We start from the raw sequence: 12,661 nt of genomic DNA on the forward strand, positions 1-12,661 counted from the left end.
TCAGCTTCCTAACACACCAGAGTGAAAAGCCTCCTGTGTGCATGTCAGAGGAATGGAGGAAGTTATGATTAAATGCTTTGGGCTCCAAAACCAAATGCATGGACATTACTCAACAGATCCTTTTCATCAGGAGGGGAATCAACTCTTTGAAAGGGTGAGCGACAGCAGGACAAGGGGAAATGGTCTTAAGTTGAGGGAAGGGAGATTTAGGTTGGACGTCAGGGGGAAATTCTTTACAGAGAGAGTGGTGAGGTACTGGAACAGGCTGCCCAGGGAGGTTGTTGATGGCCCATCCCTGGAGGTGCTCAAGGCCAGATTGGATGGGGCCCTGGGCAGCCTGGTCTAGCATTAGGTGGGAAGGTTGATGGCCCTGCATGTGGTAGGAGGGTTGGAGATTCATGAGCCTTGAGGTCCCTTCCAACCCTGGCCATTCTGTGATTCTGTGATTCTGTGATCAAACCAAAATTCTACGGCATCCATTCACTTACTGTCAGAGAGTGACTCCCCAGGCATACTGAAATAATACTAAAAAAATAAGTTCCCAATCATAGAAACAGGAGGAAATGCGACAAGACTGAACAATGCTCCAAGTTGTAAACGTAGCAGACTGAATTCTGTTTTTCTGTTACAATGTGTGTGTTACATCTGGAGTTTCTTATTCTAGATTTATAGCAGAGTTGTTATAATTTTACACAGAGCGATGCTGGAAAAGATATCAGTTCATTTAAATTCATATAAAAATTTTTTTCTGGCCAAATTCTACAGATTACATTTTTAGATTGCTGGTCTTCATTTTGGAAGCTCAGCAGGTAGATGGATCTTCAAACATGCTCAGAGTGTTCGTGCATTTGGAAACTGAGATGCGATTGTGACAGGTGCATGGTGCTGAGAATTTTTTTTTAATGGACGTGGCTCTGAGCATCTAAAAGGTAAACGGCATCTTAAGACAGAGAGACCATAACTGTAGGTACACTCCAAACCTAGTTCTATGTTTCCCTCCCATTATGTATAGATCTTCTCTGTTCCTTAAGCAGTACATCTGGTCACACACTGTTGGAAACACAGTTCATTATGAAGAGGCAGTTTACTTAGGTAACTGAAGAGCTTACAAAGAAACCCAAGAGACATTATCTAGATACTGCAACTCACCTTTAGTTTGAGACACAAGAGGTCACATTTTTAGCCTCAGCACTCCATCTTTGAGTAGCAGTGTGATGCAATCATTGCACAGCGTGCATTAAATGGGAGTTCTTGAAGTGCTTTGGGCAGGACATGTTACTGTACAAGTCACAAGGATCAAAGCTTGGACCAAAGGGAGAAGGCATGGGAGAAAATATTGTAATGCCTCCTATTTAATGATGCTGGCCCATGATGTCATAGGCAGATGTTGGTGGTATGGCAGTAGAGGTTTCTTGCCAGTATTTCATTACATTTTGTTGCTGTGGAACAGATGGCAGCAGACGGGCAGTCTGACAGAATGGTGTCTGACATGGAAGTATGTATGAAGCAAAGGGGTGTCACTGAATTCCTCCATGCAGAAAAAATGGCTCACAATGGATGTGAGCACAGTGAGATGGTGGATGGTGCATTTCAGCAGTGGCAATAGTGGCAGTGGGTCACCTACACTGGTTCTGATTTGTACAAGTGCGCCATGCAGACTCTTGCTCATCAGTGGCAAAAATGCACAGCCAATGGTGGTGACTGTGTGGAAAAGTAGTGTTTTGTAGCCAAGAATATGCTCTGTCAAATACTATTACTGTGCTCTTTGCATCCATCTGTTGGAATTTCCGTGGAAATAAATAGGCATTACTTTTGGAGTGATCTATGTATATCTATACAAAATAATTGCTAACCCTCTAATTTCTTCAGGAGGTATGATAAAAGAATTCTACAAGTTTATTTCTTCAGTTTCGTTGCAGTTTCTATAGATATTGTCACATCACTTAAGGAATAGATACAGCTAGAGGGTAGCTGAAACTACTATTTGGTATTTATATTTTCTATGATTCAATGATTTACCCTTGCTGAAGCCATGCTGGTCACCACCAATCACCTCGTGTTTATTTTCTGCAGCCCAGAAGGCCAACTGTATCCTGGGTTGCATCAAGAGAAGTGTGACCAGCGGGTCGAGGGAGGTGATTCTGCCTCTTTACTTTGCTCTTGTGAGACCCCATCTGGAGTACTGTGTCCAGTTCTGGAGCACCCAACACAAGAAGGACATAGAATTATTGAAGCAAGTCCAGAGGAGTGCCATGAAGATTATCAGAGAGCTGGAGTATCTCCCCTATGAAGATAGGCTGAGATAGCTGGGGCTCTTCAGCCTGGAGAAGAGAAGGCTCCAAGGAGACCTTATAGGGGCCTTCCAGTACCTGAAGAAGACCTACAGAAAAGCTGGGCAGGGACTTTTTGTAAGGGCACATAGCGACAGGACAAGGGGAAATGGTTTTAAACTGGAAGAGGGTATATTTAGACTAGTTATTAGAAAGAAATTCTTTACTGTGAGGGTGGTGAGACACTGTAACAGGTTGCCCAGTGAGGTTGTGAATGCTCCCTTACCTGGAAGCATTCAAGGCCAGGCTGGATGGAGCTTCAAGCAACCCGGTCTAGAGGGAGGTGTCCCTGCCTACCACAGGAGAGCTGGAACTAGATGATCTTAAAGGTCCCTTCCAATTCAAACCATTCTATGATTCTATGATTTAGGGTGCTTCTTCATTCTGCATGCTTACTCTTTAACCTCAAAAACAGAAGAAGTTAGGAACTGTCAAGAATGTTTCAAGTTTACATACTTCTTCCCACTGTTTTTCAACTAGAATCTCTCACTATATAAGGAAAGTAGAATCAGACTCCTGTCCTGAGGTCCTTTCAGGCAAAACTCCCTTGAAACCAATGGCAACTTGTCTGATGCACTTTTGCTATAGCTTTGTTGACTTTGAGTCAACAGGAAAGTTAAAGGTAAAAGAACTTCAAAATCTCAAACAGGAAAGCAGTTTTGTAAGTTTACACTGCTGCTTTTTGAACTGGCAGTATTGGCAGAAGCAACTGCACTGTTGATATAGTTATTTGTGTAAGCTGACATATTCCAATTTTATCAGTTTAACATCTTTTATTATTTAGGTATAATGCAAAGACCTTGTAGTAGATTTTTTTAAATAGAAAGTTTGCATAATCTTTCTGCATTAATAGTCTCTCTCAGCAACCCCCCCTCCAAAAGGCAATCTCACAGCATACCAAGGCTCCAGTCCCCAAGGCACTTCCTGAAGAAATGGAGCACAAATGCATGCTGTCACTGCCCCAGTTCTCCCACTTTTCTCTGCTTGTGCAAAAGGAACAGAAATAAAGTTTCCCAGAATTGCTAAACACTCCTAACAAACCTGCTTGGCTTGCTCCCATAGAATTTAATTTACAGAACAAACATCATGCTATCTGCTGTATCTGTAGCTTGTGTTGTGATAGGGGATATTCACACCTTCTTTAGCTAAGTAGCAGAGAAAGAGAATGACTGAGAGAAAAGCAACAAAGGACAATCCCATGACAATACTCTGCTGTGTTGCAGTGATCAGCATTGCTTGCTAGATCCCACTGTTATGTTTATAACACAACTATCACAGTAGTTAACTAAGCTTCTAGAAGCCAAGAGACTACCAGGTCACTCACTATCATGAATAACTTCCAAGAGCACTTAACAACACGGGGAACTTCAGCCCATATGACCTCACATAATACACAGAGCATCTATCAACCAAAAGCCATTTGTCAGGAATAACAATTCTATCCTTGAACATAAGGGACAATGTCTGGCATTTTTCAACTATCTGGGCATTTTTCTGTTTTTCGAATTTGAGATTGGGGAATACAGGCGTGTTTCCATTTTTACAGTGCAGACTGTGGAAAAAATGGCCCTCCTTTGTTTTTAAATAAACCTCATCTGCCCAAAGCATCAACAGGACTGTTAGTAACTCCATCCTGTCCTCTTTAGTTCTGTATAATCACATTTTATCAAGGAAGGAGAATGTGACGTAGCATGTTACACATCCAAAGGACACCTGGTGGAAGCTCACGTCCTGCAGTGCTCTGTTAGAAAGCCTTTGCTTTCCCAGTCTCACAGTATCTTGCAGGCTTTATTTTCAAGAGCATCCACATGCAAGAACAGTCATAAGCACATGGGCTAATATAATTATTCTATGCAGCTCTGTGAGATGTATGAAGGATAGTACTTTCACTGAGGGTGAAGGACAGTAAATTCTTGGAATTACCCTAGAATGTGCCCTAGAATACCATTATGAAAAAGATCAGTTGAAGGAGCACCTTGAAAATAAAGAAGCAAACCCAAAAGCAGACAAAATTATCATCTCTGTATTTGTATCAACTATGATCTCCTAGGTACTGCTGCAAGAGTTTACAGAAACCTTTAGCATTTTTAAAGCAAAACAGCACAATGCTATGGAAGATACTCACTATGTTCATGAGGGTGAGGAGGTAGTTTTGAACATGTTCTTTGCCATGGAACCGGACGACAGAGTCGTCCACACCTAGCAGCACCTCAATGTTGTAGTCGTCATCTCCTGCGTGCCTGCGTCGCCTCAGGGTTTCATTCAGTTGCTGTTCTACACTGCTGTACAGGGAACTCAGGTCTCCAAGGTCCCCAAGAAGAGATTCTACAATGAAACAGTAAGATATAAACATCCACTCCAATTTCACTTCAGAAACATCCCCCCGCACAACATCTTCACCTGTACAGTCAACACTTCTTTGGATAAAATAAAGCAGAAACTAGGAAGAAAAAAGATTTAGATATTCTATAGGCATAAGAGTGGGGGAAGTCATCAGATACCCACTGAAAAATATAATTCACCATATGGTTCTGTACTTTACTATGTGGTTCTTATAAAACAAAAATCATCCTTAAGTACAAGTTAGACCAAATACTTCTCTTCCTCATCCAGAATTTCCTCCCTTCTTTCTACAGCACATGGCATATGTAGCAGAGTACCACAGACATGGGCTGTGGGATGCTGTACAATGTTCAACTTGTGGCTTTAGTGCCCTTGTACACAACCACTGGAACAGCTAGGCAATTCCTCTTACATTTCATAAGAGTTCTCTGTTTAAAATACAGATGTTTGAATATCCTACCCTATGAATATAGTGAAATACTGGAAGAATCCCATGAGGACATAGGTCAATGGGCAGAGTTATAATAAACTATTTTGAATTGGCTTTTAAGAGGATGTATTTAGTAGCCCATATCTGAAATGACTTAAAAACCATCTCTTCCTCTTAGAAGAGTAAAGCAAAACATTATCATAGATTTTTGACAGGAAAAAGTAACAGCTGTAGGCTATTTAATTCTTCCAAAATTCAAGCCAACACATCAACTGGCTCTAAGCAATAAACAACAGTGAACAGGCCTTTTTGGAACATCTTACACTGCAAATCTTCAGCTAAGTACTGCAGTCCTCACTAGGAATGGGACTGCTCTTAAGTCTCTGGCTCTGTGACAGTCAGGAGCATGCCCATTTCCTTAACTCTTCCATTCAGGAAAAATAGACAATACAGTCCTTAAATACACAGAGCTCTTCCTGCTCTGTGAACCCAGCAAAAACAACCAGCTTCAGAAGGACAGAAAAGAGTACAGTCTTGCTCTCCACTAATGTCCAAGTCTTGTATCAAAAAGGCACATTTCCTCAAATGATGGCACAGCTTTCAAGCCCTATTTCTCTACATAGGAGGTGATAAAAGCCAAGGTTGCAAGTAAATGAATTTGTCCTTCACATATTTTAGTGAAGACTCACAGTAAACTGGATGTAAGCTATGCTCATGGAAAAACAGTAGGACCAGGGCCAATTTTGCAAAATGTGCTGGATGGCCATGCTGTAATTCATCCAGAGCAGATTCAACAACCAGCTCAATTAACTGGAAAACCTCTCCCTCCTTGGTACCACAGTGGTTCACAGTAACACATAAATAACTCTCCCCAAACTCCACATCAAATGGAAAGGTTGTCCCCAGTTGTTTTTAGAAGCTTAGCCTGTCACTGTGGGTGAGAGACCAGGTCTGCAAACAGCTTTACAATTCAACCGCAAGTCCTCTCACTCTCAAGAATGCAAACCCTGTGATAGCACACAAGTGGGAAATTCATAGACAAGCTCCAATTCTAAAAATTGCTGCAGCTGGCAAAGCTGCCGAGCACACTGTCCAATGGAAATATACCAGCAATGTCATCATATCACTACACCCACGGCATGAATGGAATAGCTTGAGATCGGTTCAGAAAGAACCAACTATCTGCTCTGTGTAGAACCTTTGGTTTGGCTGTCACTCCCCCTATTAAATGGGTGGTTTTGTGGTTCAAAAGAAGAGGAGAATCTCTTTCACCATGTGCATGTGAGTGGGCAGGAGGACTCAGAGAAGACTTCTTTTTTCTCACTTCTCTATGTAGCCATTTTCTGCAAACAGAAGATGCACTTAATATGCCACTATTTTCCATATGTGTACTCACAGAATTTTTTCAAGTGTGTAATCCCAACAAAGCAAGAAAAAGTAAACTTACTCTAGGAAGAAATGTAGTGACTGTTTTTGGACAAGATCTGGGAAAAAACACCACAATAAGTATCAGAAACATTTTCAAGCACTGAGCATCGTGCTTTCCTGAAATGCATCTTGTTTTTTCTTTGTACGGAAAACCCAACTCTTCCCCAAACTGGGCTAACAAACAAACAAACACAATTTCAGTCACCCTGTCATGCAGCATATTCTATGAAATGTACCAAGACTTTTCAGGATATTAAGCAGCATCCACTCTCTCTACGTCGTCTTCTTTCTTTTTTTTGGTACGCTGTTTTTTAACTTTTTGTCTATTGCTTCTGCCGCCACTATAAGAACATTCCTTAACAATGAAATGCTAACAGAGGAAAACAAGTATTAATTTAAAGGATGATCTGAGCTACTTATTAGCCAATAATTAATTAACTGCATTCTCTGAGTTACTTTTCTTTACGTCTGTGCTGGGAACCAAAACTGGAAAAAGCTCTTCACCAGAGGATGGTGGACATGGAACAGGCTTTCTAAGGCACTGGTCACTGCCCCAAGCTGCCAGAGTTCAAGGGGTGTTTTGACTACTCTCTTAGATGTATGGTTTGGATTTTGAGTGGTTCTGTGTGGAACCAGGGGTTGGACTTGATGGTCCTTGTCAGTCCCTTCCACCTTGGGATATTCTATGATTCTGTGATAAGTCTTCTCCCTAAACACTCACCATAAATTGCTATGCCCTCTCCCAGGAATCCAGGGTAACAGGAGAGATTCATCTGTTCTCTTGTTTGTCTAGTTTCCATGGTTTATCACTCCAATGACTTCAGAGTCAAACAACCATATACAAAGTCAGTCCATACGCAGTAAGCTCTGTGTTTACAAACACTGCAATCTCCATCTATTGCTAAACACTTAGAATACAACGACAAATGGAACACATGAGAGAGCAATGCAAAGTGAGGAGATGCCTATGTTCCCAGAAACCAGTCATTAAATCTCTTCACTCTGTTCACCATGATTCAGCTAAGTGCTAGTTCACTTGCGGAAATTTTAGAAGAGCACTTCAGTTAGTGAAGCTTTCCATGGGATTCAAGCCTGTTCCCAATACCTCCATCAACATGAAATGTTTTACCACAATTTGTTATCATGAATATTGGCTAATTCTAAAAAACTATAGTAGAGATCTACAGAAGGAGGACCAGTGGACATTCTTTCTGAGTAACACAGAAAGAGTCCTCAGATGTGCTCTTTTCATATGAGAGCACTGTATTATTGCATACAAAATACAAACATGCAATTTGGAAACTGCCAGGCATATGGATGCAGAGTGAAATACATTAGGTATTTGTATCTAAACTGCTTTATAGAAAACAATAAGGTTATCCAAGTCATTTGCATTCAGTCTGTGCATTGTATTGCTTCCACTGACACTAATGACAGAACTATTACAGTAATGATATAGTGAAAATAATCTTACGCCTCCTCTCAGCAGAGAGCTTCCGTTTCTCAGAAGGCCACAACCTCTATCATTCACAGTCCATGCAAAAACTGTGATGTGTCATTAAGGAAACTGCAGGAAGAGGACACATGGAAAAATCTTAGCAGAAGGCTATTTACTGCAATATGATTGCTATAACCAGGAAAGAGACCAGCATTCCACATTCAATTCATTCCATAGGTAATAATAGGTACCGGTAACTTAAGGGCAGAGTTCAGTCTGAATAATTCTTGCACAAAGTCTTTCTTAGTGCATAAATAAAATTGCTTACTGTGATTCTGCAACACTTTCACAGAACTCCCCTCTATACTGCAATAAATAGCAAACACAAAGATCTTTTTCACTCCTACTCTCCCTCTCCCTAAAACCAAAAGATATATCAATGGTTTTCTTCAGCTCAAATTCTGCCCTCAGCTATATCTGCACAAGTCTGCAGAATTTTAGAGACTGACAGATACCTGCAGCATTAGTAAATGTGTGATACTTAATGGTAGCACTACACACTACTGTAACTCAGGACGCAATGCACTGCTAAGCCTCTAGTGCTCTCTAGGAAATGGTTAGGAAATGTACATGTTTATGTGTGAATATAGGCCTGGAATGTAATGAGCAATAAAGAAAATCAGCATTCAAAAAAAAATCATCTTTTCATGTTGATCCAAGGTTTTGGAAAATCTGAGGTCCTTGAGGGAGGCGTAACTCTACTGTGCATCAACACTGCAGGGAGCACATAATCTGCAGATATCTAAATGTGGCAGTGATTTTGGCACTGAGATGAACTGTTTACACATAGGTAGCCCTGTAGATTTGCTAAGTGAGTGACACAGAAATGGCCTTTGGAAATTCCCTTACTGGCATTTTGGAGCTGCTGTCATGATGTAATAAAAATCAATCTTTCCTAATAAAACTCCTGAAGTTGGAGGAAAGACTCACTTATTGTGAGCGGAAAGAGATCACAGGAACTCTTAGTGAAATAAATTATTTAAATTAATGATCTGAAGACAAAGGTCCTCTACAGATTGATCTGCAAAGCCTATTGGCATTGTCTAACACAGCAAACAGAACTGTTACTGGATGGCAATTTCTTGCTACACACTCAGGAAACTAGCCTGTTTGTTTGCAGATTTGTGCTAGACAGACTAATCCTCCCTAATCTTGTTCTGGAATTAGCTGGTTTATTATCTCTTCCTTTTTTATTTTGCTAGTCATCTGCATCTTTTACTTTACGATTTTACCTATCAGGAAAAAATTAGTCCATGCTCTTTCATCAAGTGAAGTAGTTATGTAAACATGTGGGTAGTGGGACAGAACATATGAGATTGTAGACACATGTGCAGACATGTATTCTTATTTTATTTTTTTCCACAGGACGCATCACAGCCTGTCTCATGCATCATGTAGCAAAAATAAGGAGAACAAAGAATGACACCACCTTCTTCCAGTCCAGCTGGGGTTCCTCTGCCAAGGAAAGGCAGGAGGAGTTTTGCTCATGAAGCAAATGAAGTAGTGGAAATGGAACAGACACACCAAAAGGAAATCTCCCCCACATGCTTTGTCATCGTATTTTGCTGAAAACCGCGGCTGCTAGCCTTGCCTTGTGCCACCTCTAGAGACTTGGAACCATGCTGCTGGAATCAGACAGTACGTTTCTGTCAAGTACGCATATATCTCAGAGCCTCCCTGTGAACCCAGATGTGTGTATTCAGAAAGCCATAACCCCTTCGCACACCTCTTTTCCAAATCCTTTTTCAGAAACACCGAACATTTAATATAAACACCTACGTAAAAAACGAGGCATAACTGTATCCCTCTGAATACTTTCTTATACTAAAAAACACGTCCTTCTGGGTTCCAAGAAGTCTCTATTCTGCTTTTCCTAGAAAATAACTTAAAATAATGAAATTATAGCTCATTCCCTACTATGTTAAATAAAGCTGTGATCTGCCCACGTCTAATTCAGTAAAGGGTGTCATCAGTTAAACCTCTGTATACTTAAAGAAAACCCTAAGCATTTCTCACACGGAAGATTCTTATAATATTTTATACATTAAAATACATGGGATGATTCCTCTGATGCTTGCACTGCCTGGCAATGCCACTGAAATCAGCAGTGTTCATTTTATATATCTATGTTCATCTGTTCCTCATATATACCCACTTGCTTAAGAAAAAACAAAATATTGCTGCGTATTGCACCTTTTGTTCACACCCGTTTCACCTGGCAAAACTGAGCAGAGAGTGACACATCGACACTGTAATCATTCAGAATCAGTACTAGAGACCTCTTGCTTGCTAGTTGAGGCAAGGGAGAGAAGGCAGGAACGTGCTCTTCAGCAGCAGAAACAGAGTTTTCTTCACAATTAGGTGGCTACAACTTGGAGTCTCATTTGGTCCCTGACTGTTTCCCTTGTGCCAAAGAAAAGTCAGCAAGTAAGAAAATAAGCAGTCCTGAAGAATTACCTCTGCAAGTACAATGCAGAGATTAATGCAGTATAACTGCATTAATGAACCTGCCCACCAAGGTCCTCATTTACTCAAACCCACACCTGGCTCTGAAAAACACCTCTCCAGGATGCCAGACTCAGGGATGAGCTCCGCATTCATCTAAATCTGCTGAATCGATACAGCAGCTGCTGTTGTGCTGTTGGGTAGTGATTTATGCATTTTCCTGTGTCTCTTTGGAGGCACTTCTCTCATCTCAACACGTCTGAGCCAGTAGACAAGCGGTCTACTACATTCGTGCACAAAAAGGAAAATGTCTCGTAACAGTGGCAGAGTAAGATGTGACTCATGCTCCACTCCCAAACACTGACCGCTATCTGGAGAGAAGCCTGGCTCAGCTTCTTCCTGCATCGATGCTCTCACATCTCAAGTTGGACAGATTTAGTGGTGCAGGACTGTAATGACTTACGGTGACCTACCTCACTTACCCATAGTTTAGTGCCTCGTATTAACAGCAATGCTCTTACAAGGAAAAGAAAATGAATAGAGGAGAAAACTTGCATTGCAGTGAGGATCCTAAAAATGAAAACAGCGATCAACAGAGATCAAATTCAAGGAGAGAAAGGAAAAATGATTAAATTTAGAATGGAGAAGTCAGAAACCCGCAGGCACGGAAATGAAATTCTCAGCTTAAGGAAGGCCCAGCAGTGGTGCCAGAGGAGGTCAGGTGTATGTTGGGGCACATGGGTACAGCTGTGAGCCTGGATGTGAGCTCATCACCAGCTATGAGAACTACGTCCCAGCTGCTGTCCCACCCAAACTGCTGCTGTATGCTGTTATGTAGGACACGCATTTTGACTTTCTAGGAGCAGGATGAGGTCACAGAGTCAACCATAAGCTTGAATTTCTTTTTGGCAAAATATTAAAACCAACTGACAAACTTAGGAAAAGTAAACATTTGATTGTATTTGATTGTTTAATCTAACCTCTTCCTGAAAATACTGCTGTGGCAGGACAGCCTGAGAGGCTCCAGATATTCATAATGAATGAGAAATAATAAAAAAAGTAATCGAATAAAATTAATTAAAAATTCATAACGAGAAATCAGTTTACAACAAATTGAAATCAGTGTATATCTCTTCTTAACAGGAATGGTAACATATAAAAAGTCCAAGGACAGCTCTATTCTGTAGTACCTAAAAACTTCCATTATGCTATTTTCAAAGAAAGGAAACCAAGCCAACTCATGTCACTGCTATAGTTGCACTAAATAACTATTGCATACTAGAACAATATGCTTCAATGACCACTTTCTCTCCTAGTTATCATTTCTTGAAACTGTATTTTCTTCAGCTCTCAAAACCTGTGCTACCAGGGTGAAGACAGGCATTCATGGTTAGATTTTTTCTGCCCCTTTTCCTCTAGTCTTAATGTTTAAATCTTCCAAACTGCTATAGAGCTTAGCCAACTATATTATTTTTCTCTGATGAACTTCACTGCATTTGCATCCAGGACAAATTCCTGGTCACAGAAAGATGAGCTGAAAGCTGTTCTCACAAATGCAAGAAAGGCCTGGAGAAAAGGATGACTCACTTCAGAAATGCATCTGATGAAACCAGTGGCTTTGTTACACCCTAAAGATAATGCCTAAAACCTTTGAAGGCAGTCTTGCCCATTTTGCAGGACACCAGACTGAAAAAGTAAAGCAACTTTGTGAAGTAAACACTGAAAATACCCTCAATAAATTGTACTCTCTTTTTGAGAAGTTTTCTTCATAATATAGAATCCAACACAGAAACCTAGAGTAAACTGCACAGAGGTAATTGCTGCGTCAGGATGGTTGAGGAGGATATTCAATTCAGCAGGACTTCTGGCCAAGCTTTCTAATTCCTAGCTGGAATTAGACCAGGCAGTGGTGTGATGTGCTTGCACCACTTCCAGAGAAGTCAGTCACCTACAGTTCTTAGCTCTCAGAGTTGACTATAAGGGCAGGCCTTCAGCATCTCTAAACAACACATCCAAGAAGACAATAAGGGTAAAAACAGGGATTGGTAATTGAAAAGATCATCTAATTTTCGTTAATATTTGCATAATATTAATATTTGCATACCATTAATATTTGCATAATCAAATATGGGATCTGTATAACACTCAAACATAAGTGTCCTCAAGACACTAAAAAATTGGCACAAA

At 40.7% G+C, this 12,661-nt stretch overlaps 1 protein-coding gene across 1 annotated transcript in view; it reads right to left on the bottom strand.

Annotated features, from left to right (window-relative positions):
• Positions 1 to 12,661, bottom strand: part of ADAMTS3 (ADAM metallopeptidase with thrombospondin type 1 motif 3) — a 140,135-nt gene that overhangs the window by 35,206 nt on the left and 92,268 nt on the right. The window contains 1 exon segment of the mRNA XM_090139115.1: positions 4,456 to 4,655. Within this exon segment, the coding sequence (XP_089995241.1) occupies positions 4,456 to 4,655 (200 nt within the window).

Source organism: Phasianus colchicus, chromosome 4 (assembly GCF_987193195.1).
Source record: "Phasianus colchicus chromosome 4, bPhaCol1.hap1.1, whole genome shotgun sequence".
Classification (NCBI taxonomy): Eukaryota; Metazoa; Chordata; class Aves; order Galliformes; family Phasianidae; genus Phasianus; species Phasianus colchicus.